Source organism: Telmatherina bonti (genome assembly GCF_933228915.1).
Source record: "Telmatherina bonti genome assembly, chromosome: 6".
NCBI lineage: Eukaryota > Metazoa > Chordata > Actinopteri > Atheriniformes > Telmatherinidae > Telmatherina > Telmatherina bonti.
In genome coordinates this window covers 36,139,811-36,166,784 of record NC_136624.1, presented here as the reverse complement: position 1 = coordinate 36,166,784, position 26,974 = coordinate 36,139,811, and the positions used below count along the sequence as shown (strand labels likewise).

At 39.2% G+C, this 26,974-nt stretch overlaps 1 protein-coding gene across 1 annotated transcript; it reads right to left on the bottom strand.

The window, feature by feature from the left end:
* Nucleotides 1–1,044: 1,044 nt before the first annotated feature.
* vstm2lb (V-set and transmembrane domain containing 2 like b) lies at nt 1,045–25,464 on the bottom strand (the record flags this gene model as incomplete). The annotated part of the gene is made up of 4 exons (XM_079242822.1): nt 1,045–1,227; nt 1,379–1,423; nt 3,598–3,767; nt 25,350–25,464. The coding sequence occupies 4 exons, from the start codon at nt 25,462–25,464 to the stop codon at nt 1,045–1,047; spliced, it is 513 nt and encodes a 170-aa protein (XP_079098948.1).
* Nucleotides 25,465–26,974: the final 1,510 nt, after the last annotated feature.

Genomic DNA, 26,974 nt, shown 5'->3' with positions numbered 1-26,974 from the left:
AATTTATGTAACTATTAAGCTTATTAACATCATGTGACAGATACATTTTATTATAAAGATGTTACAGCAACACTTCAGATTATTGTTTATTAGATATTCAACTGTGATTTGGCTTATGTGCCTTTAAATGTAATCAATTTCTTTCAAACGTTTAATAAAGCATGTAGAGAATCACAAAAATAGCGAGCAAATAACATTTCAAACAAATATATTTAACAGATCAAATACCAACCAGCAGCACTAAGAACAAACACAATCCAGACATTAAAATCGGGTGACAAAGTCACGTTGCAGATTAAGAAATGACGTTTGGGTAGTTATGGTTCTGTTGTTTGGTTAAACAGCTCTGAGTCATTTTATTTTAGTGGTAAACATAAAAGTCTACAGTGAAAACAGAAAAAAAAAGAGGAATTTCTATAAGATGAAGAAAAATATTTGCATTTTCTCTGACATTTCTTTTAAATCATTGCACTTTTATGAGTTTTAAGAGAAATAAAGACAGAAAAGATTCATGTTAGTTTTTGCCTCTCAAAGGATTTGTTGGAAAACATTGCAAGAATTTTGGAACAAGACAACGATAGAGGGAAAAGGAAAGGCTCTATTTTCTGTCTGTATCACTCAGTCTCAGTGTTATTTTGTTTACTATTAAAGACATCAATAATAAAATTAAAAAATTAAAACTTTTTTCGTTAACTAAACCTTTACTGTTGCAGTAAAAACATTAAATCAACCTCAAACAAGAAAAATAAGCCTGATGTGCCGTCAGCGCCCTCTACTGGTACTCAACGGCACTGGCTTCCAAACAGCATAAACAACAAACCAACGCAAAGTCAGATTAGAACCAATGTGTCATCTGTGTGGTGGATACTGTGGTGACAGTCCTTCCTTACAGAGGTAAGTCATGAACATGCAGATGCTCTAAAACACACAGCTGTCATCAATGTCAGCAGGGCTGCCGGTTGCTTCCTTCTTCAGTTTCCTGCCATCTTTCTGGTTGGATGTGTGGGGGTGATTTCCCTGTGATCTATATCCTGGTTCCTGTAGCTAGACATCATCCAAGTCCCGACTCTCCTCAGGTCGCACCTGGAGGTAGGCCCGGACACGATGGCGCTGCGCCACTGGCCCGCTGTGGTCAATAACGCGACACTCGTAGGTGCCCTCGTCTGATGGTTTGACGCTGGAGAGCCGGAGTTTGTGGGAGATGTTGCTGCCTGCCACCTTTACCACCTGATAAAGACAGAAGAAGGGCTGTAAAGCCGTGTGTCCTTTAGAAAGATCAGTAGTGTTAAAATGATGAAAAGAGCAAATACTGATGAGAAAAAACAGCTTGTTTTTATAAATGCTGGATTTGTTCTCGCTGAGAGTCGATGCTACTCACGCTAATTTTCGTGGCGTCTTTGGGCACCTCCTCCAGGGTTACAACCTGCAATGAAAGACAAGTAATTACATGATTCCTTGTTTTTCTTTTCTCTTGGGTTAGGTCTTACATGTATATGTGTGCATGCTCAAACCAACATGTATAAATGTGTGCACAGGCACACACTCTATGTATGTATAACTTAGAGAAGGAGAGTATATGTGTGTGATTGGGTATGCAGAGGCACAGAGGTATTCTTATGGGTATGGGTATGAATTATGCATGCAGTGAAGTGAAAGTTTGAAAATCTATTTCTTTCTCAGTGCCAATTATAGTGTCTAGAGGCACAACAGGGGAGCATGAGCTCTCCCATGATGGGAGAGAGTCGACCTGTTCCCCCAGTGCTGGCAAATGCTAATCAGCAATTATACCTTCATTTTCATGCCAGAGGCTTTCTGCCATGGCTAATATTACATTTCACCTCGAGTGATATTCAGTAGAGATTTCGGTTCAGTCGTAACAGTTGTCAGAAGGGTTCGATGTCCTGGAAGTGGTTGGCATGCGGCTGTGTTAGCCACAGCTTGAGAAGAGGAAAGAGGAGCTATGATTTCTGGCTCTGAAGGTTTTTAGGTTAAACAGAATCACAACAGCTTCTGTTGGGACACCATGGAGCCAAGCATTGCTTTGTAGATGAAATGGAACACTTTTACTGTGAAAAGGAACAAACTTGCTTTTCAGGAAAAACGCCCATTTATGCTTCCTTACATACGTAAATAAAGTACATTTTAAACGTTATCATACGTCGCCACCTTCACTGTCAGGCGTCTATTACATTGTGAAATCAGTTTATCCACTAGAGGGCAGTGTTGAGTAACAGTGGTGTACCACTTCAAAATTGTTCACCACAAAAAACAGCAGAAGTAGAATAAAACCATAAACACTGTGTCCGAATGTAACACTAGTCCCTAACCCCTCAGATACTACACAGGTCTGCACTATACAACCCAGTAGTTTACTCATTCTGTTGCCGATTCAGACACGAAATCAGCTGTTTTCTCCTCATCGCAGATCACGTGACAACCAGCTGTCACCACGACAACCACAAACTGCCTCTTACTGCTTCATTACAGTCTTTCTTTATTTGGTGAATATTTATTTAATTAATAAAAATTCAAATGAATGATGAGCAGTTTTTTTAAACCTGCTTTGACGTTCGTATCACTTGCACTATTTTGAGCTCCTGCTACAAAGCATTGTGGTCTATATTGACCATCTAGTCACCATCGATGCTCACTACTTTTCAAGATGCATGATGGGTAATTGTGAGCGCGATTCTTTTTTTTTTTTTTCTCTCTCTGGACATTTGGAGAACTCTAGAAGTTGGTGTTGCCATCATATTAGGAATAGTGTGCACATTCAGACGCAGTTTTTTTTTTTTTTCTGTTCTTCTTTGGGTGCTTTTTATCTGGTAGTTTCTGTATGGTAACAGTATCGTGTAACATCCTTGTTCCCGTAGCAACAGTGGCCATCTTGTGACTTCACCAGCCAAATAGTGAATTTCTTCAAACTGCTTCTGACTGCTTCATTGCCTTAATTTGCTTTTACATCTTTACACACACATACACACACCTCCCCCTCCCCAACAAATCACCCATTATAACTGATCAATATTCATTGTGTTTTACTTCAATAAATGTTTTGTTATATTTTGAAATGAGAAACTGTGTTATTGTGTATGCATGCTGTGATAACTGCTGGTTGTGAAGGTTTGTGCTCAGATTTGTAGCCTCTATTATCTGTCTAACTATGTAACATATCTGTACAAGACTCACCTGTCGGAGATACTCTTGAGACCGATATTAGGTATAGTTATATGTTCACAAATTCTCCAGAAGTGCTCTGTAGTTAATGTTTGATATGAATAATTTTATTCTCCATAGACACTTATCAATAATGGCTAATAACCAGACTTGCTTCTACTAACATCCAACATTAAACAGCCTAAACCACATAACTGTGATTTGAGACTTTTATACTGACTGATTAGACTGAAAGGAATAAAAAAACAATTGAAAACTTTATTTAACCAAGCGATCATCAGTTAATCCGGAGAGTTTACTGTGCTTGGAAAACATCACGCTATCCTGAACGATGGGCACCACTGACTGGAAATATCTGTGTAATTATTCAGTGTTTCAGCAAAGCAAAAAGGAAAACCTGCTTTTTCCCTTTCAGCTTACATTGTTAGTGATGAGGGGAGTCTTCTCTTGCCAGTCTCTGTGCTCCTTGATGTACCACCACTGGATCTCCAGGGAGTAGGAGGGAGGACCCGCACCGCGGAAGGAACAGGCCATCTCTACATCCTCGCCACTGTGGGTTGTGATGTCATGTGGGACCTCTGTAAAAAGAGCTGCCAGAGAAATAAAGATACTATGAAAGAAAAGTCCAGAAAAGGGTTCATTTTTAAAGTGTAATACTCCGGCAGCACTTCTCATCTAGAATTTACCTTTAAAATGACAAGATATGCAGAGTGGAAGTAGAATGCATGGAAAATAGTACGGAATAAAGGCAAATCTGAACATTTGTACAAAAAAATCCTCCTTATTCAAACATCATCCTATCGAGTCTCACCGGCTGCATTTGAAAGAACTATAAGGATAACATACAGATGCTGCTGGGGGTGGATGCCTTTTTAAATAAAAATAAAAAAAAATAAGTATGAGCACGTTATTAAATATCTAGTTATTCAAAAGCTTACAAAATTTCACTGCCTTCTCTTAAACTACAATAAAATCAGGAAAAATGCGAAGAAAAACGGCTTTAACTGCTCAGTGGTCTCAGTGCAGACAGTGTTCACATGGTTTATGGCTGAAGCCGGTAACAAACTCCAGTTCAGCAGAGTGTGAAATATCCTGGAGAGCCTGCTATCTTATATCATATACTCTCCCAAATAATACTTTATATTTTTTGCTCAACTCAGCACACCACAGGTCAGGTGAGTCTGCTATTATATTTGCATCTGGCAACCTGTCCGGCTTGTGCAACGATGATGCTGAGGCTGAACAGGAAGCTTAAAGGAAAAAAATGGAGAACAGAGGAACATTCAACTGACTTAGACCTCAAGAATTATACCCTTGGTGCACTGCTGCTTACAGCATCATTTGTCAGGAGGTGACATTAAGTAGCAGGGGAGAGTTTCCTTTATGCTCCCAGACAGGAAGAGGAGGAGGAAGGAGAGGAAGAAACCAACAGAGGAGGGCAGAGGTGAACTTAGACAAGTGTGTTGAAAAGAAAGAAGAGCTGTGAGTGATGGATGGAAAAGTTCTGAAAGTTAGGGAACCTAAAATAATTCTCTCACACACACGAAGGACGCAGGGCCTTTAGTGAAAGGTTGATCCATGAACAGCATGTGTAAAAGCTTTGCTGACAGAAAAGGAAATAAAAACGTGAAGAACTCTTCTCTGTCAGCCGTGCTATCTGCTCTTTTTCTTTTCCGTGTATCTGGAAAAACTTTTAAGGAAAACAGAATGCAGACGGGAAGTCGTTGCTAAAAAATGAACCACGTCTTTTTTTTAACCTTTTAGGAGCAGAAACACAGAACCACAGCCAGTATGAAATACAGTGGTGCACATTCATCATGAGAAAAACCTGCTTGTTCATTTTTATTCAGCTTTATTTGCATTGCGTTACTTCACAACAAGGTCATTTTAGGGCATTTTACAGACATCAATTCAAGCCAGTTCATACTATTTTTTTTCCATTTATCTATATTTATTTCTGACCCAGAAGGATCCATATAACAATAATAATACAGTACTAAAATACATACAATACAATAAATAGCCTAGTTAAGAGAAAGCTAGTGATTGCTTCTAATCCCGACTTCAATACAATCCCCCATCCTGAGCATGTACAAGGCGACACAGTCTGACTAATCATCATATATAAGTTTACACTGAAACTGTTCTGCCCTGTTATGGACTGGCGACCTGTCCAGGGTGTACCCCGCCTTCCTCCCAAAGACTGCCCGGGATAGGCTCCAGCTCCTCCGCGACCCTTAATCAGACTTAGCGGTACGGATAATGAATAAAAGTGTTCTATGAAGCTGAATGGTGGAACTTTGAGCTAATATTTGTGGCATCTCTTGGATCCACATGGTGGCATTATCTTCTTTTAGATTGTGGGAATCTGTAGTTTCAGAGTTGCCATCAACTTATTTCTACATACACATTTTTCCTGCTTTTGAAATAAAAATAAAAAGATTATGGACATTAAAGCAAAGGACTATGGTAGATATGATGTAACAGACCTCATATTACTGAAAATTTACAGCTTCCATCCTACATCTGAGCCGGCTGGTGACAATAAAACTGTAGGAACACTGTTATGAATCTGTCTCTTATATAAAAATACAGACGCGTTAACAAAGGTGGAGAGGAAATTCATTGGAATTAACAATATAAATAGGTGTGCATTTGTTAACCCTCTGGGGACCAAGGGTATTTTAGAGAAATAAACATCGCCTGACTTTTTTTTTTTTTTTTTTTCGTTTAAATGCTAACAAACACCACCTTTCAATGCTCCATAATGTCCTATACCTTGTTTTTTTTAAATTTTTAATTGAAATATCATAAACTGCTATGTAAATGAGGCTCCTTTGCTTGAAATAAAGAGTATTATTTCGAAGCATGACTAAAGGTACTGAAAGGGACTGAAGCACCGCAGCTTTCCGAAATCCCTGTCAGCTGCACACACTGTATCTGTTACCAAGTTATACATCTGTTACGACGCCGTCGTGTCGTTTATGTTGAAATAAACTACTTGACTAATGCAAATGTTTGTTTGAACAACTACGCATGGTATGCGTGCGTAAAAGCTGCTGTTTTCAGAATTTATCGGCCTTGTAAATACAGAAGGCAGCTATCCGACTGCTAATGACACCGATGCAGAGTGATTGACACTGTTTGGAGGCGTTTCCTGACGCATCATCGGCTCTGATTGGAACACCTATTTTGACACAACACTGTATCACTGATGAATGGGCTACAGTGATGCCGGAACTACCGTCTGAAAGCCCGGAGTCTCCCGATTAAGAGGGGGAAAAATGTAAGTTTCTATCTTTTATGGTTCGAAAGCTATGCTGGATTAAACACAACATGGTCCCTGGCATCGCCGACAATGCCGGCGTCCCCAGAGTGTTAAAATGTTTAAAACATACTGTTTGATTTTATAGGCAGAAAATAATATTGTACTTCAATAGTTGATGAGTATCAGTCATGTTAATTTATCTCAGAGATCTCCAACTCGGTCCTACAAGTTCTGCAATCCAGCAGGTTTCCATGAATCCTTTCTCCAAGACAGCTGATTCAAATTATTGATTGTTAGTGCAGAGCCTGATACGCTGTCAGATCCATTTAATTTGATTTAGGTGTGTTGAAGCAGAATACATGGGAAACCTGCTGGATTGCAGACCGAGTTGAAGACCTCTGGGTTAACCGATCACAAGGAATGTGATGGACTGGTGACCTGTCCAGGGTGTATCCTACCTCTCGTCTGATGATGACTGGGAAAGGCTCCGGCTTCCCCATGACCCCTAATAGAATCAAGGGGTTCAGAAAATGACTGAATGACATAACAATCAAAAGTCTGCACACATTTTTGACTAGTAGTGTAGCTTTAAAATGATTAATCTCATGTTTTACTGAGGTATAGCATTGTTTTACTCTACCTTGTTAGAAAAGCATCACATAAAAATAAATATGTAAACTACTTAAACAGATCATTAAATCAACTCAGAATAAGCTGTGAAAACACACTGAAGTCCCAGTCTAATTTCACCTACAATAATTCCTTCCCTATAGTGTTATTTGTGTTATTAATATACTGTTAGACTTTATTTGTGGAGCCATCGGCATAAAGAGGCAGATGACTGATGGTTGTAGGTGTTTATATTTAGTCTTTGGTTTAGCTTTTTTTAAGATATGTTGATGGTAAGCAGGCGTTTAGCAGAACCCACCAAAAATTCCATTAAAAGATATTAAATAAGTCCAAAACAGGTAAACTAAGCAGAAGAGAGGCAGGTGTTCTGTCTGAGCAGCCGCCTGAGATGGCCCAGTCCTTAGCCACCATGGTTTCCCAGTTCAGTGTGCTGCAGTGATTCTTCCCAACAGTTCCCATCCAGCTCAACTCAGCCACCAGATCATCTGGGTAATCTGTTAGAGCAGCTGAATCTGGTGCTAGACAGGGAATGACTGCTGCTGTTTCTGAGACCACTGGACATAACAAGATGTTCAAAGTTGAAGACGCAGTTGCCGAGGATTGAAGTTTTGCTAAACATTTTGCCTGAGTGGCAGCAACAGAGATGCAGTTCTGAATCCGCTCATCCCTTTGTGAGGCTCTTGCTTCAGGCGATGGTTACCGTCCACTAAGGCTGGGCAATATATCGAATATACTCAAGATATCGTGGCTAGTCCCCTGTGGGATATAAATAATGTCTATATTTGTCATATTCGAGTAGCCTGTTGTCACGCAGGTGTTTTTAGCTGTGGGCGGGGTTTTCTCCATCCTCCTCGACTCTGCACCGCTTTGCACAGAGAGTTAAAGCAAGCGCACCTAGTTACGTACATAACGTGAGCTACGTGCTACGTCATGAGAGGCAGCGTGTAGCCACTGTTGCCAACTTGGCGACTTTCTCGCTAAATCTGGCGACGTTTTTTGGAAAGCGACAAGCGACAAATCTAGCAACTTTTACAGGAGTTATTGGAGACTTTCCTGGTGTTTTGGCGACTGACTTTAAAGCGCATATTGTAAAGTTATTGTTACGAACGAGAGTCTCTCCCCATCCTAAAACACTCGGTCGCTCCAGCTGCAGCTGCAGCCAGTCAGAGGAGCAGAGAGGACACCTGCACGACTCCACCTACAGTCACAATGAACAGCCAAATCCGCCACTGATCCCGCTCTTGATTACAGAGTGGGACGTAAATTACAAAGTTTTTCACGTCACGCAAAATAATTAATTATATTTGATTACATTCACAGCCTCTGTCACTTACTCACCTCATCCACTGTGTGTGGCACAAGCATATTTATCTAGCTCGACATGTCTCTAGAAAGTACAGAAAGCAGTGGGAATCAAATCCTGAATTAAAAGCTGGCTGAAGTCGTTTATTAGAGACGATACGAGGACATTCTGCCTGTATTATAAGACTGATTTCTACGCTAAAACTCTGCGATTAAAAAAAATACACGACAACTCAAAAACGTGTCCATGAAGCAAAGCCTTATAATATATCAACCCAAAGCAAGCTAAAACTAAAAGACTAAACTAAAAGTAAGAAAACTACACAAATAATTAAAAAAAACATAACTGTATCTCTGTCAAAGTGTCTCTTTTGGGTCACTGTGGCAGTCCCAAGCCCAGATAAAGGAGGTGGGTTGGACATAGAGCTAGCTATTCCACAACACATAACAACCCTTTGGTTAAATTTGATATTTGATAATTTAACATTTAATAAAACAGGACAAAGCTGATTTATACAATGTGGTTTTAATGGTATTCAAAATAAATTTTCAAAGGGATAGACTGTTTCAGTGGCAAAAAAAGAAAAGAATAGAAGAAAATAGTACAGGATCCATCATCTGGCGGTGGTTTGGATACCGGAGAGAGGATGTTTACCAAACAACTGTCATATGCAAAGTATGTCGCAAAAATGTCGCCACAAAAGGTAGTAGTACCACAAATTTATTTCATCATTTGAAAAGTCCCCCCCTAGAGCACATATTTTCATATGTTGCATTTATTACATCATACAAAGGCACTTTATTTTGTTTTAAAATGACATGTTTCTGCCACTGCTTTAACTGATCAATAAATACATTAATTCATTAAAATTTCATCCTTTTGGCATGAATGTTTAAAATCAGCACATCTTAATGCAGTATGAACAATTATGTTTTAATGGAGCAACAAAATCATCTTACTGATGTGATTATATGCACCAAAGCATTCATTCAAGGCTGAGGTAAGTATCGAGATATATATCGTATATCGTGACATGCCATAAAAATATCGGGATGTTACTAAAAGGTCATATCGCCCAGCCCTAGCTGAGGTATCAGTGTGCAGGCTTTAAACACCAGAGAGACTAAAAAGTTTCAGCACAAGTAAAACATATTATTGCAAAAATAACATAGATGTAATGGGGTGCTCTGATTGGCCCTCTTATGGTCAACTGATTGCTTGTATGTTTTATTAGTTCTTATTATAAGGAACAAATTATTTATTACCACATATAATTGAATATGAGCTTGAAAAAGCATTTGAGAGTGAAGACAAGCTGAGTTCCATCTTCCCCTGCAACAGTTTATTACCTGGTTACAACTTTTTACATCCCAGTTTGACAGGATCATCAAGGTTGTTATATTCCTAAAAAACGAGGACATAAAAAATATGAGCATAATATCATGGATTTGAGTTTGTAGAAGAAAGAGGCTGATTTTTATCATGAGCGATCTCACACAACCACAGATAACACTGTTCTGGAGCCTCTGCTGAATTCTTTTCTACCATCTCATCCGTAGCTGCGGTTATGAAAACAATGCAGCGAAAAATAGGTGTGCAGTTTCAGTAAAGCCTATAAACACATCTGATATCACACACAAGCTTCTAGTGTTCCTATGTAAAGAACCTGGAATACAAACAATGTCTTAAAATTTTCCTTTTTAAATAAGAATCTGAATAATCCAATTATATAAGGCTGACATTTAATTATGAAAGCGATACTGACTGATACAGATGTTGTGCATTTCTAGATAATTGTCCTTGATTTATTGAAAATATTGACTTCTTTATATCTAATAACAAACCAAATTTTTTTTTTTTTTTTTTTAAATATCAGTAACAATTCTTTATTTAAAAAAACTTACAGCATAGTATAATAAGGGATGTGAAGAAGAATTACTGAAGCTAAATGTGTCTCCACATCTGTGTGAAGTCAAAGTCGAGTCAAGGAGAGTGCTGCATGGGGAGTCCTCACACTCTCAGCAGTAAAGAGCTACAGTTGGATCAGCTTAGAGCTGCAAGGCAATTCCCGAACTCTCCCATTTCCTCCGTCAGCCAATAAGACCACAATTCTGCAAATGCGCGATTTTTCTCTATTTTCCTCTCTTCTTGAAGCCACCTTAGCTCTCCTGCTGTCTCCCTTCAGATTACTAGACTCCTAAAACTCCCTTGTAGCTGCAAACACATTTACTCTTTTCACTGCCTTTTCTATTACACTTTCAGTCTTACTTTATGCCTATTAGAGGACCCTACTGCCTCTTTTCTCCACTCAGATCTGCTCTGTACTTTCTCTCTTCTTCCTGTAATTCAGATCCCATCCTTACTTCCTTCCTCCTCTGACTCTTTCGCTGAGAGGGCACTCTGTGTGGAGCGCAGTGGTTTGGTTGTATCTGGCATGAAGAGACTCTTCCAGGGCTCCCTGAGTAGCTGACTACATCTCCTGGAGCCTTGCCTGCTGGCTATAGCAGATGTTCAACATCCAGGGAGAACTGCCATGTGTGTGCATCTCACTGTGCATGGAGCCCCATGGCTTTAAATCATTATTATGTGAGTAATTGTAGATTTGAAATGGATGCAAGATGCATCACAGATTTTTTTTCTGAAATGAAAGTATAATCACCTCTCCAGACACTTCAAAATGTCCACCACTATCCCACCATAAAAGATTATGTTTGAATATTACCTGCATCTGCATGACAGGCATGACATCGCTGAACTTGAACTGATCTTTCACTGTGATGCCTTGTGGCTAGGGCTGTGACAATATGCTTTTGTCCCAATTCGATTTTTTCTTTGGGTGCCAATTCGATTTAAATTGCGATTCTAACAATTCTTCGAAATTGCTGATTTTTGTAGATTAAAGACAAACAAAAAAGGATAAAACTATTTTTTTTGTTGTTGAATTCATATAGGAAAAAACAACACAGTAGCCAGACCATCATTCTGCTGCTACAATGCACAAGAAGACAAGTAAAAAGATCAATAAAAACAATAAAAATAACAAAAAAATTTTTAATGAATTATTTTTATTAATTTAAAAAAAAAAAATCTATTTTTTAACAAAAAAAACCAGAGAAGCAAAAAATCCAGATATTTGATTTTTTAAAATTCGATTTTCCCACCCCTAGCTGTGGCGTTTGAATGCCAGGTTAGTAACCATCAACTCTACACTACTTTCTACGCTGCATTTTGGGGTGTTTTGATTCCACCAAACACCCCATGCTTGCGGGTGGGGTGCGTATGTGATGGTTGATAACATAGGCTTACATTTCTCCCCATAACCACAGTTTAAGAATTAATTCATAATGTGGTTTATTTCATAAAGTGATTTATTTTAAAATGGATAAAAAGGGTTAAAAAAAGCAACAAGGTTTGTTACGAATAGTAAAGACATTTCCGTTACGAGTTAGATACAGCTAAAAGATTAATTCTTTTCATACATTGTTCATAAGAATTTTATCTTGTTCAATCTAATCCATCATGCATGGGTGAGCGACTAAAGAGGCTTAAATCCTGTTGCTCTGTGATCGATTGGTCCATCCTACCACTAGGGGGTTGCGCGCCGTTTCCTCATTGCAATAAACCTACCGCATGAGGGAAGCAGTAATAATCCCTCAGTGATACTTTCTACCCTAATTCAGGTAATGATGAACACTGTAAATGTTTTGATGGTGTTTACAGTTTTTAAACATATTACAGCATGTTTTATGCTAGTTTGGTGAAGTCAAATTGAGGTTTTATGCTATTTTGAGATGTAATGGTTTTACCTCAATCCGTGCTTTGCTACGGGAAACTAAGCAGTTGTGTCTTTTGGTTGTTCATGACTTCATTTGCATTTTTTATATAAAAAATGTATTGTGCATTGCAATAAACCCACCGCAGTAATAATCACTCGTGTGATTCTTTCTACCCTAATTCAGGGGTATAACACGTAACCTGTCACTGCACATTCTGACAGAAAAACAAAACAGGCAATCTCTCAGTAGCCTGTCCTGTTATTTTAAAATCAATCTTCTGATATCATTCATTAAAACCTCATCATCTAAGTCTGTTTGCATCCTGCAACTTCATCCTGCCTCCATCCACCCCAACATTTAGTGACAACTACAGTAGTGCAGCCTGACTGTGTCATGATCATGTGTCATACATTTGAATATCTAGATTTTTGTCAGTAAACAGAAGAAAATGGTGGTTGTTGCTTGATTGGCAGATGATTACTGCACTGATGTTTGATCAGTGTTTTCAGTTACGGTTCGTGCTTCATCACTGATCCGACATATGAATGGAAAGTCTGATGTGCTATTGCATCCTTGGTGTAAGCGCCGCTGGTGTTAGATGTGTGCATGGTTTGCAGGTCAGATCATAAACTGGATGTTCTCTCAGATCCTCAAACAGGACTTGATAATCCCTCTGACACTTGTCAAATTGCCTTTCAGTTTGCAAAGCAAGCCCCCCCCCCCCCCCCCAAACCCATCAACTGGCCTTTGCAACATGACTTGTTGACAAACAGACTGTCTGCTGGTGTGTGCTGTGTACACGTCAGGCCTTACATGAAGCAAGCCTGCTCAGCAGACGTCCAACTGTTTCCCGACTTTAATCACAGCAGCATCTCCAGAAATCAATCCCATAACCTTGGCAGAATGCTAAATCAACACAAAAGCTGACTCCACGGGCAAAATTTTCAGAGCCCCCGCTTGAAAAAAAGATGAAAAACATGTAGTTCTGAAGGGAATATTGACTTCCAGGGAAATCTTGAGCACACCAGGCTGCCTCATTTATAACACTATAGAGCTGGCAAAGAATGAGTTTGCTTGTCTTGGCCTTGTCTAAGTATAGATTTTCATAAAGGCAGTACTGTCAGAGCCATCCTCAAGCAGGGGCAAGGGATCATCGTTTGAAGCTGCACTTACAGTACATGCATTTTTAAAATGGGGCTCTTCAATATTATTCACCCTCTAGCTCAGAGAGCGATGACAGAAGCAGGGCCATGAGAGCGCTGGATCAGCTTCTCGCTGCCCACCGTGGACTCATTAAAAATGAAAAGGCAAGAGCATCATGAAAGAAAACAATGCAGTGGAGAATATAAATATTCAAACAAATACCAACAAATTGCTCAAACCCACAGGAGACCGGCCTCTTCTATTAACAGTGAAATCATTTCTCACTTCAGGTTCCTGGAAAAATGCAAGGCCCAGATCCAGTCTGCGCACATCGATTCTTTCTGTCTCACCCTCCCTGCTACGGAGAGAGTTGGGCTGTTTTAGGATGACTACATTACAAAGGTTTTCTTAGCATGAAGGAAAAGCAAGCGTGAAACCTGCATCTTGCCTTGTTCATGTATGTGTGCTTGTGAGAGCTTGTAATGTGAGCTACAGCTTTTCTTTGTCAAACCATTAGAAGAACATGGCTGATGTTACATTCAACTCACTGTTCAAAGATCACAAGACATGCACATTAGTTTCAAACAAAGAAGGAAATCTTTACAATGTGACCACAAGCATAATGACCTCTCTCTTTGGTCTCTAAATGCAAAATAAAAACAAGCGAAAGTTCAGAGACGGTCCTGAGAGCGACAATGAGTACCAGAAGTGGCCAAAGTCCTGATGGAAGCAGGGGGGGGGGTGGTATCTGAAATGAAAATGTGCGAACTATGAGTCTGGGATTATTACGCAAAAACAGGACATTTCAAAGATTTGCTTGGATGTTTATGAGCAGCAACTAACGTAGTGAGGAAGAAGCGACGATGCAGCATCATCCAGCAGTCTGATCTCACAGAAACACATAATGACAGCAGGATTCTCCATACTGGAAATAATCTGACCCACTGGCACAACAGAAAGAAATTCACTTCTCCAGATTGAGGAGTCTCACCGTTTGTAACTGCAAGAATATCACTGCTTGTAGATTTTACAGGCACATCAGCTGGGCGACAGCAAAAACTCAGTTTGATTAGCACAAACTTCACCAGACTGATTAAAGTTTAAAAGTCGCTCCTGACTTTCAGCATGCTGGCGATCTCATTGACTTTAAAGGGAAACGCTTGAGCAGGGACCTTCAGTCCTGGTGAGTTTCAGTGTCCTGCAGGTTTTCCAAAGGTCCCTGCTGCAACACACCTGATTCAAATTAATGTGTATTTTGCAGACACGTGCAGATCTTGAGTCTGAGTCAGGCGTGTTCCAGCAGGGTAAACCTGCAGGACACAGAAACTCATGGACCAGGATTGAGAATCCCTGCACTCTAAAAAGTACTTGTTTAACACTACAGTAAACACCGTGATAAGTGTTGCAATAAAATTGGTTGCTTATGATCAATAAAACCAACAGGTCCTACATTAGAATAAATACATTGTCAGTTCATCAGTCTTTCAGACTGGAAACTTGCAAGGAGAACTTTGTAAAAAGTCATTTTAAGTCTTATTTGTCTTTTGTGTGTTTTAACCTTCAACACACTGCCAGTGCATTCATGCGCCCGCTTTTTGCAAGCACTTGTCAGCTGCCGGCGCATGAATGCGCTGAAATACATTAACACAGTTCAATGTTCATGAATTTGCAGGGCCCCATTTAGAAGACAATGATGTTTCTGAAAGGGAACTGTTTGAGCTATTCTTCAATGAAAAGATCATTGCTCTGTTCATCCGCGAGACTAATCAGTATGCAGACCAAGTAAAAGATGCAAAGGGTGACAGAGCAGACGATCGAGTCGTGTTGCTTTTGAAACAGGAAGGCATGATTTTTTTTCTGTTTGTGAAAAAGAATGCAGTTTCATGAGGACAAACGTAATTTTTTATGCAGTGTGATGAAGGTTAACGGGGTAACTTATGTTACTGTGTTTTTTGATTTGTTTGTATTTGTTGCTGTCTGTGTTGGACCAAGACTCCCTGAAAAAGAAGATTTTACTCTCAGTGGGATGACTTTTTCTGGTAAAAGTTAAGTAAATAAATAATAAAGCAATTTCTCAGAATTTTTTATTTTGTGATTGTTGCAACTTAAAATGCCTGGTTTGAAGTATCTTCTAATTTTTCTAACTTTTTGAGAAAAGTTTTAACTGGAATTTTTTTTTTCTTTCTTGCAAAACACCTGAAATAAAAGAAAAAAATGTCTAAATGGCTTTATAAGCAAGCGGGATGATCTTAACCATTTTTATGCATAGTGGCCATATAGTGGACACCTATCTACTAGTTTTTTTTCTTGCAAATTCATGAATGAGGAGGGCATTTTTGAAAATAAACCACTTCAGTGGATATTAGTAAGTTGTCCAATAAGTTTCTACTCACTGCAGAATAAATAAATAAATAAATAAATAAATATATATATAATTGAACATAATGTTATTACACAACATGTAAGGCCCCGGGGGTGGATGAGATCCGCCCGGAGTTCCTTCAGGCTCTGGATGCTGTGGGGCTGTCCTGGCTGACACGCCTCTGCAGCATCGCGTGGACATCGGGGGCAGTGCCGCTGGATTGGCAGACTGGGGTGGTGGTCCCCCTTTTTAAGAAGGGGGACTGGAGGGTGTGTTCTAATTACAGGGGAATCACACTCCTCAGCCTCCCTGGTAAGGTCTATTCAGGGGTCCTGGAGAGGAGGGTCCGCCGGATAGTCAAATCTCGGATTGAGGAGGAGCAGTGTGGTTTTCGTCCTGGTCACTGAACAGTGGACCAGCTCTATACCCTCTTTGGGGTCCTGGAGGGGGCATGGGAGTTTGCCCAACCAGTCTACATGTGCTTTGTGGACCTGGAGAAAGCGTTCAACCGTGTCCCCCGGGGACTCCTGTTGGGGGTACTCCAGGAGAATGGGGTACCGGACCCCCTTGTGCGAGCTGTCCGGTCCCTGTCCGACAGGTGTCAGAGCTTGGTCCGCATTGCCGGTAGTAAGTCTGATTCGTTTCCGGTGAGGGTTGGACTCCGCCAAGGCTGCCCTTTATCACCGATTCTGTTCATAACTTATATGGACAGAATTTCTCGGCACAGCCGAGGTGTTGAGGGGATCCGGCTCGGTGGCCTCAGGATTGGGTCCCTGCTTTTTGCGGATGACGTGGTCCTGTTGGCTTCATCTGGTCGTGATCTCCAGCTCTCACTTGAGCGATTCGCTGTCGAGTGTGAAGCGGCTGGGATGAGAATCAGCACCTCCAAATCTGAGACCATGGTCCTCAGCCGGAATAGGGTGGATTTCCCTCTCCGGGTCGGGAGTGAGGTCCTGCCTCAAGTGGAGGAGTTTAAATATCTCGGAGTCTTGTTCACGAGTGAGGGAAGGATGGAGCGCGAGATCGACAGACGGATCGGTGCGGCGTCTGCAGTAGACTGTGGACTCTGCGCCGGTCTGTCGTGGTGAAGAAGGAGCTGAGCCAGAAGGCGAAGCTCTCGATTTACCAGTCGATCTACGTTCCTACCCTCACCTATGGTCATGAGCTGTGGGTCGTGACCGAAAGAACGAGATCTCGTTAACAGGCGGCTGAAATGAGTTTCCTCCGCAGGGTGGCCGGGCTCACCCTTTGAGATAGGGTGAGGAGCTCGGTCATCCGGGAGGGGCTCAGAGTAGAGTCCCTGCTCCACCGCATCGAGAGGAACCAGTTGAGGTGGCTCGGGCATCTGGTCAGGATGCCTCCTGGACCTCTCTGGTGAGGTGTTTCAGGCACATCCCTCTGGGAGGAGACCCCGGGGAAGACCCAGGACACGCTGGAGGGATTATATGTCTTGGCTGGCCTAGGAACGCCTCGGGATCCCCCCCACAGAGTTGGCAAATGTGGCTGGGGAGAGGGAAGTCTGGGCTTCCCTGCTTAGGCTGCTGCCCCCGTGACCCAACCCCGGATAAAGGGCATGAAGATGAAGATGAAGTTATTACACAAGTTTGCCATTGCAATAAATATGAAAAGAAAATTATACTTATATTTTATACTAGATTTACATAATTATGATTATATGTTATTTTGTTTAAATATTTTATAGAATACATTAAAATAAATCATAAATCGTGATAAATTCAAAATATCACTAATTAACAAAAAAGTATCATTGCATTTATCTGTAGAGGTAAAATACAGTATTTTAAAAAAAATGTTGCATGGTTTTATTATTAATTCATGCAACTTATTTTTCCCAACAGAGAGTATAAGAAATTAAATAGAAAAAAAACTATTCTGGTTCCTTCTTTCAGCACTTTGGAACAGATCTGGATGTTCTGGATATTAAAACAACACGAGGGGGATTTATCTCATCTTTTTGTTTATTTCAGACATTCTAAAAAAAACCCAACTAGCTTCCTGATGTGGCTGATAAATGAACTACATATGAACTACACATATGAATCTTGGTCAGTGCAGCGGACTGAAGGAAAACTTTGACGACCCAAATAAGATCTCCTGTGACCCACATGTGGGTTGCAACCCCGTCTTTGGGAAAATTGAGCTAAAGTACAGGATATACACACTATAATTTATACAAAATTCCTGACAATATGAGCTAAAGTGCTCTGGATGCTAATGATGTAGCATAATTAGCAAACTGTAAAATCTTTCTATAGCAGCAGGAGGCCTTGGATACTACGATGATACATGACGCATGAAGCCATTTTTGTAGTTTTTATGCTTTTGTCCTACAAACAGGAAGAAGCTGAATAGTAGAAATGACTGATTACGTTGTATTTGGGAGGGAATAATCTCTAAAGTCGCTAATAATGTCCATTAGGTTCATTTACATTCTGATCATTTTCATAAACATCGTGATTAATATTAATGCATGTACACAACAGAGAGAACAAAAAAAGGAATTTATCAACAAAAATCTTTATAAAAAAAAAGTAATATTAAAAATTTCTTCAACAAATAATGTAGGATACAATATTCAATACAATTTAAAAAAATTAAAGATACATACTAATGACATTGACAGAAATGACCGTAAAAGAAACCATTTTTTTAAATGTATTTTGAAGGAAAACATTCATACAGACATTTAAAAGATTCCCAGCACTCTTGAGGCATCTGAGCCAAGAATAAAGCTGGTTTCACAGCTGGTCCAAGTCCAACGCTAGGCGGTTTTTATGCCTCAGTCACTTCCTGCATAGTCATATTTGAAATGAATCCCTCATAGGTTGGAAGAATAGCAAAAATCCTCCTCTGGTTCAATGCAAACATTTTTTAGCTAAAAAAAAAAAGGGTCTCCCCAACGGGGACAGATAATAAAAGTGGGTTCATTAACTTAATGTCTCCATTGGAGTCACATCTGCAGGCCACTGAAGAGAAGAAATGATTGACTGAGAAACAAAAATGTAAATACCATGGCATAAATATCCGGCTTATCATCAGTTCCACCAAGATGAATGTAAATAACCTGTGAAAAGCATCCATCTGGGAGAAGGTATTTCACCAATTTGATAAATGTGTTTAATAATCCAAGAGGCCCAGAGGGAACGGCGGCTGAAACAACAGGAAACCGTAGCTATGAGGAGACCTGCTGGTGATATTTGTCTTGATCTAAGCTTTAATTCTGCATGCAACAAACTAACCACATGGTTCTTTTGGGTTTGTGAATGTGAGAAACATCACAATTAAGACATGTTTTAAGGACTCGAGGGGTGCTGTTTTCCATCAGTGCTGCTAATAAGATGATATTATTTAGCCGTCAGATTGAATAAAAAGCATAGATGAGTCAAATATTACTGTCACCTTGAATTTTTGTGCCATCCCCGTCGACGTGCAAGTGACAGCTTGAGAAAAGAAGAAAACACTAATGACACGAGCAAGTTTCCCAGAGAGTCAATAATGCTGCATTAGCTTCAGAATCAGTCATGAAGCAAACAGACAGGGATCTCCTTGGGGAAATAAACATTCGCTGCAAGACCTTCAGCCTGAATTCAAGGTGGAAGGAAAAATAATCAAATAAGAATGGTGGCCTGTAATCACGCAGGCAGCTGTCTGCCTGTTGCCACCAACACTTCGGGCCTGTAGAGTGAATTTTTCATGGCCCTTGGGACACTGGACCGAGAAGCTATTTCTGCGCTTCCTCTCAGTATGTGACAACATGATGCAGCATGTGTTGTTGACAACATGTACCGGTGCTCAAAGGCCTTTTCTAGCTTGCAAACTGCACTCCATCTGCACCACCCAGTGATGAAAGACAACGTTACGCTCGGTTCCACTATGCTGTCCTTGAAAACTTTTACGTGATGGTGTTTGTGTTTTCTTTAAGATGAGATGACTGAGTGCAGGAGCCTTCATCTTGGCACAATGAGTACTTTGTGCTGAGTTCAAAGGCACTGAAGTGGAAGCCGATTCAACCAGTTTCATACTTTAGTCGGAGTGGCGTTGAAGGGGAATTTCCATGGAAAAGGAGCTTACACAAGCTTAAGTAAACAAAATGTCATTGCTGATGTTCGCAAAGTTTTACTATAAAATATACAAATTCTATCAGTTATACATACACACTCACACATATACATACACACATACAGTTATCCTCAAATGTATTAATAACTTTTAATTTAAAAAAGGATTATTTTAAAACAGTCACTCAAATAACTGGAAACTCAAATAGCTGAAAGAAAAGGAACAATAATTTGCTAAATTATAATTTAGTGATATAAGAAATTTGTTTTTTCCCTTAACTGAGTTGAAGAAAAAAATAAAACAAACTAACAAATTGGTCCTGGACAGATTAGAGCACTTTTCTGATGAACAGAGGGAGAAAATATCTGTCAACAGGTGCAAAAGTCTGACTGGGAGGAACAGAAAACACCTGACAGGAGTGGAAGTTTAACAAAATATTAGTTTATGACTGACGTAACATTTATCAGATTTGTTTGCAAATATTTTTATTAAACCAGAATTAGAAAAAAATTGAAAGGGTTTTTATAAAACTTTTATTTATTATCACGTCTGTCCATTTCAGCTTATTTCACAGGCAGCTGTTTTTTTTTTTTTTTTTGTTTTTTTCCTTCTTTATTGAGAGGGTATGCATAAATTTGAGGACGAATGTATATACATACATACATACATGCATACATTGCATACATATACACATATATATATATATACATATACACACACACACACACACACACACACACACACACACACACACACACACACACACACACACACACACACATACATACATACATACATATATATATATATATATATATATATATATATATATATATATATATATATATATATATATATGTGTGTGTATATGTATATATATATATATATATATATATATATATATATATATATATATATAGGCTAGATATATGTATACACACACCAGCGTACACACATATGTATGTCTATGGCTGAATTAGGGCCACTGGTCCCCACTGTTGTTCTAAAATAGGAAGCAGTAATTGAAGCACTACATCACAAAAGAACTCTGCTGGTAAACTCAACAGGTCAAATACCAGCCCGACTGCCACCTGCAGACCCTACGCTTGAGCAGAGCGAGTGTAAACCTGCCTTCAGTCTAGTACAGTTCTTGTTTTTAACATGTCCAAAATGTTTCCAGAACGCCTGCCTTCAAACCAATGAGTAAATCTCACACTCAGTAACAGTGGTTGAAAGGCTAGCTGCTGGCTTCTTGCTATCTGGTTTTTAACCATTTGCTAACCGGACACAGACTTCTGATTGGTAACTCCCTCAGGCAGCCGCATGCTGCTCACTGACTCTTGACTTGCAGCTCGTGAAACGGCGACTGGCTTTTTGAAAATGCTATCTAGACATGTCAGTGATCTTTAACGGTGCAGTTCTCTTCACAAACAAGAGCTGAAGGCTGCTTACAAAAACTTTGCTCTACTAACGGGCCAAACTGACCCTGTCAGAGTTGCCAGTTTTAGCTGATTTCAGCTGCACCAAACTCTGCCAAAGAGTTGCTCCACTGGTAGCTTCGTATATATGTCAATATATATATATATGTGTGTGTGTGTGTGTGTGTGTGTGTGTATATAGAAGTCAGTGTCTGGGTGGCAAATGGTTAAAAAACAGATCGCAAGAAGCCAGCCTTTCAACCACTGTTTGTCTTAGTATAATGGGTGCTGCTCTTGTTGAATTAACAGTAAGGATCACTGCCCTAAAGTATTCGTATTTACCTTTTAGCTTCCTGCAACATTTCACAGCTTCATTTCTGCCATTTAATTACTATAAAAAAAAAATAGAATAGATATATTTTTTAACATTTATGTATTGTCACTCAAGCGGCACTTGTTGGAACAGATGAATCCGTTAAACGAGGAGTGTCCAGCTCTGGTCTTCAAGGGCCACAATCCTGCAAATTTTTTAATTTATTCCTGCTCCAACACACCTGAGTCAAATTAATCAGTCACTGTGCAAATCCTCATAGGTCACTGGGTCTGTTTTATGTGAACCAGGTGTGTAGGAACAGGGAAAAAAAAAAAAAAAAAACCCTGCATGACAACGGCCCCCCGAGGACCGGCTTTGAACACACCTGACCATTCAGGGGTGAGAGCGCATGACTGGTCTTGATGGAATAGCACAGAAAGGGACAAATCTCTGAATGGAACAATAAGGAAAATGCACTCAACGGGAAATTTATAAGCCATCTTTTCATTTCATGGCGATTTCATGATGTTTTCTCAAAACGGACTGGTACGAAGCATTAGCCATCATTGCAGCACCTGCAGCCATTTCTTTACATCAAAGGTTCTTTTCCAGCAGTGTTTTTTTTTTCTGTTTAGCCACTGGGAAAACCACTAACAGCGTAACATGTCACCCCAAACACTATTTAAGAATAAACTGCTTTCTCTAAGAGTCTCTTAAAATATTTTTTCCCAGTTCTGTATTTTATCCCAATAAACTCTGCAGAAATATCAGTTTTATTTGTTAACAATGTTGCATCAAAGCATTTTCTGAAGTTTCTACCTAACTAGACTTAACTATAACTCGACCGGGCGATTACATCAGCATCTTTACCTTCATGCTCCCACATCTAAAATGTGGGAGCATGAAGGATGCTTCATGCTCCCACATGCTCGCTTCAGGATACTGTCGAGGTGTTTGTTCCTTGACTATGCCGCTCTTTCCTCCGCCAGCACCCTCTGCTGTGACAGTATGACTGTATAATCTGCTGCCCCCCTCCCAGTGTTGCACTGTCAGAGCTCCTCTAAACTGAGGGCCAATGAAAACTGCCTGGGCTGTCCTCATTAAGAGGACACCAAGCTGTGGTCTGGCAGAGGATCCCAGACGTCTTGGACACTTAATGAATCGGTACATGGCCCCACACTGTTAGAGTGGTATAATGTACAATGGATAAGAGGTTGAACACTACCAGAGAGCCTGAACATCCCCGCCATTGCTCTGGAATGGTGACATGATGGAACCGTGTGTGGATTCATCATCACTTTACTGTATGTGCGCATTATGTTCTCTTCAAGGACAAAAAGTCACATCAAGACCGCATTTGCATGAAGTTTTCATTTTTTTTTTTTTTTACTACTGAGACTTGACCTTCATGCACAATCAGAATTTGAGACATGTTGCAAACAACGAGGTGAAACTTCTTTCAGGGCCATTCGTCTCCACATAAAATGTCTAATTCTTCGTTGCAGGAGATTCGATCTACGATTCAACTCAAGTGGAAACTGAGGTGCAAGGGCCACATGCACTTATCTGAAACAAATGAGCCACGGCTGAATCTAACAGGCACTCTCCAGAACCGTGCACGCAGCCTCTCTGCTCTGCATGAAGGCTCAGCTCCGCACAGCTTGTGCAATTTATCAAAGAGCGTGATTTGAAAAAGAAAAGAAGAAATCTCCTGAGGATTAGTAAGCCACAAAAGATGCCACAACTCTAGTTTACTGCTGCTGGTGCTGTCTTTCTGCACAGATGAAAACAACATGTTTTTTTCTGAATCTACTTTTTTTTTTATTCCTGAGAGGAACTTCTTTCAGGTCAGACAGAACAGTCGGAACGGATGAATGTTAAGGTCAGTAGTCTGACGCCCAGTTTTTCTAGATTTTACGTGCTGTTTTTCATTATCCGTGTTCTGGATCTTAGGCTACCGGTGAGCAGATAATCTAGAGACACATGATGACGAGGTTGAGGCTTAATTATTCCATATCGGTTATTTGTGCAGATATACAAACAATAAATTTATTGTTTGGAGCACGTTGCTCCATCTCCTGACATCCTGACCATGTTGCACTAAACATCTTCTGTCCTGTGATTTCTGAGTCCTTGTAAGCCCAACATTATTTCTGCCCAAATGTTGATTCCATGTAGAGACTGAAGAGTTGCTCAGTGACCTCATTTCTCAACCCTCCTTAAAAACAGAAACATCTCAAATCCATGTGTGAACGTTTGAAACTTGAAATGATCAGGAATATGAACAATGTTAAAAATGATAGGATGCCTTTCTTTCAAATGTAACAAATTAGAGACGATAAAGCGTGTACATACATACATACATATATATATATATATATATATATATATATATATATATATATATATATATAAATTGTATATAAAACATGTGCAAGGATGTACATGTGGGTAGATTGAAACATTACTATGAAACTGCTGTGTGTCTTCTTTATTGCAACAATAAATATAAATTAATCCAAACTTTAAATTTAACTTTAATAATTTCTTACACAACATTGTGTTTTCGTAATCAGGAAGCACTTCCGGGTCTCTGTGCACCAAAAGCTAGCTACAGCATATGTTGGGATATATTTATTTTCCATTAAACTACTCAAGAATGTGCATTTGAACATTGCATATATCAAATATATCATAATTTGACTTTGAAGATGTGCTATGGTTGGAGCAGATGCACTCATATCTGAATAAAATCAGTAAAAAAGTCAAATGAAAAGAAAAATACCATTAAATGGTGCGTTGTGTATTCCCAAATACAACAAGATAAAATTATGTTATCATAAATACAATACTATAAATTATTTATAGAATGTCATTTATGTCTGTACTCTAGAGAATATAGATACATATTTAGATGTAAAAATGGTTCTTTAGTGTGATGCAGCAGGGTCAGAATCACATTTTTTTTAACACAATCTAGGTCCCTTCTTTCATTCACAGCAGTTGCCAATTATTTCGCTACATCAGTGGATCACAGAATAAAACAATATAACATTTAACATTTAGTTTTACAAACAAATATGTTCAGGGGCCTATATCTTAGAGTAGACCTTCATAAGTGATAAATGACAGACTGACAAGGCAATTTCATTTAAATGCATCAGTAAACACCAAATAACAGCAAACAAAGCTAAACCTCTAAGAGTGCGAAGGAAGCAGCAGTATGTGCCAAACCGAGACTACAGAGATGTTTCATTTTGTTCCAACAAGACGAGCAAAGTTGTTGACTGAAATATGTTCAAAGTTTAACAAAAGATTCATTTAAATCATTTGATGTTGGTGCAAATGTTTTTATAAGCATAAAGCTAATTAAAAAAAAAAAAAAAAATCTTAAACTCTGATCGATGCTCCACCAGATATCTGAAATAAAGTGCAGATCACATGATAGCTGTCAATTTAGTTTGAAATGATGTTTTTATAACCCCTTATATTTCCTGTGATGCTGATTATTTCAAAGGTAACCTGCTTATTTCTACTCCTAAATTAGGTCAAAGATACATTTAGATTGATCCCAGTTAGACTACAGCTGTTTCTTAAAGTGCAGGATTACATGGAGAAAGGCAATCTTTGTGTTGTGTTGAGTGGGCTCTGCTGAATCTGCATGTAGGGCATGAAAGAGTTAACATCTAATCTTAAACATTCAAGTTAGGCTATATTTATGCAGTTTTACAAAACCTTTTTGGTATTTGAACTCACCATTTTAGGACTAAACAGTAGTGCCTCATCTTCATGACGAAAAGTAATGATACTGAAAATCCACCCAAAAACATAGACTAACGCAAAACACACTGTTTTGCCAGAAGACTACTAACAACTTACCGTTTCCAGAGACGTGGTTATCCACCTCCCGGTATCCGTCCTTCAGAGCCGCGTTAAGTTGAACGTAAAGTCCGGCGTAGTGCAAAACCCCTATTATCACTCCAAACGCTCCCATTGCTCCAGCTGGCGTTTTCAGCGATTCATTCAAATTCTCACATCGATAACAGAATATCCCCACGAGCAGCTTGCAGACAAACAGCTGGACTTGCAGCTGCTCCGGAGTCTCGCGCCTGCCCTGCTCGGGAGGAGGTGATGCGGTCAGGCAGGCGGCGGAGGGAGAAGCGACGTGGAAACAGGTGCAGCGGCTCAACTCAATTAGGCGGAAGGATCTCGGTTGTTTCATTCTGGCGGTGATGCACCTGGAAGGTATTTTTTCTGACCCACAATAAGCAGAAGATGTACGGTTCTTATTCTGTTTATAAACGCACGAAAACAGTGTTAGTTTGTGGGACTCTTTATGACTGGAAGCTTGCTTTCAGAGCTTGGCATAAATCCAATGATTTATTGTTTTATGAAGAGTGAATTTTCTCAGTGGCCATTATGTATCAAATCAAATCAAACTTTATTTCTTTAGCACTTTTCATGCCACGTGCTTTACAAAATAAAATCAAGTCATAAGGATTAAAACAAACAGTGGATAACAAGGAATTTAAAAATAATAAAGACACAAGCTCTTTCCCCACACTCACACACACACACACACAAGGACATAGACTATTTTATTCATTTATTATTGCCTAGAATAGTTTTTAAGCTCCTCTGTGTTTACTGAACACATTTATTATTGGGTCCTAAAGAACACAATTTAAATCCGTGGTGCATGAAGAACTTTGATTCCTTTCGCATGAAACAAAAACTTTTGTTAATTAGTTAGCTACACTGAAGTCAAAAATAGTCTCTCAGTGACAACATCTTGTTTCATCAATGTGTTGTGTAGAGGATCTGAGGAATCTTCCACTATTTTCAGCAGCATTATTTTATTATTTTGAGCAGCATTTGTTCCTGGATGGTCAGCTCCATTGGGTCCAGTGTTATTCCCAGTATGAACCTTTTTTTCTTTTTATTTATCTATTTTTTCTTCCTTTATTTTATTATTATTCTTTTTTTGTTTCTTAATTTGTTTCAATTCACATAATAAAGATTGTTCTTTAGTTCATGAGTTGTATTCGAACAAATAATCTTTCAGAATAATGCGATTGAAAATGAAAGTTTTATTTATGGTACAAAAAATTGCAGAACATTTTTTTAAAATATAAGTTAAAAGCCAAATGAAATTATTTACCCGTAGTTTTGTCACAACACTACATAAACAACATATCACAAGGTGAAAACTGAGACATTTTTCGGAAAATGTGAGCTCACTTTGAGTTTTTGACCACTAATGAGGCAACATGTCGGTCATATGACTCTCAGATATAACAGCCTGTTATAGCATATATAGCATATATATTCCACCTTTTATTTTATTTTACTTTAGTTTGTAGAATAGAGCCAAAATATTGGCTTTTTTTAAACAAGAATGAAATGTGGCTTTCTAATGCTTATGGTAAATATCAATCTATGGTGAAGTTTTTGAAACTTGTTACCATTTTATCAACTTCTTAATGAAACATTGAGTGTGCTGA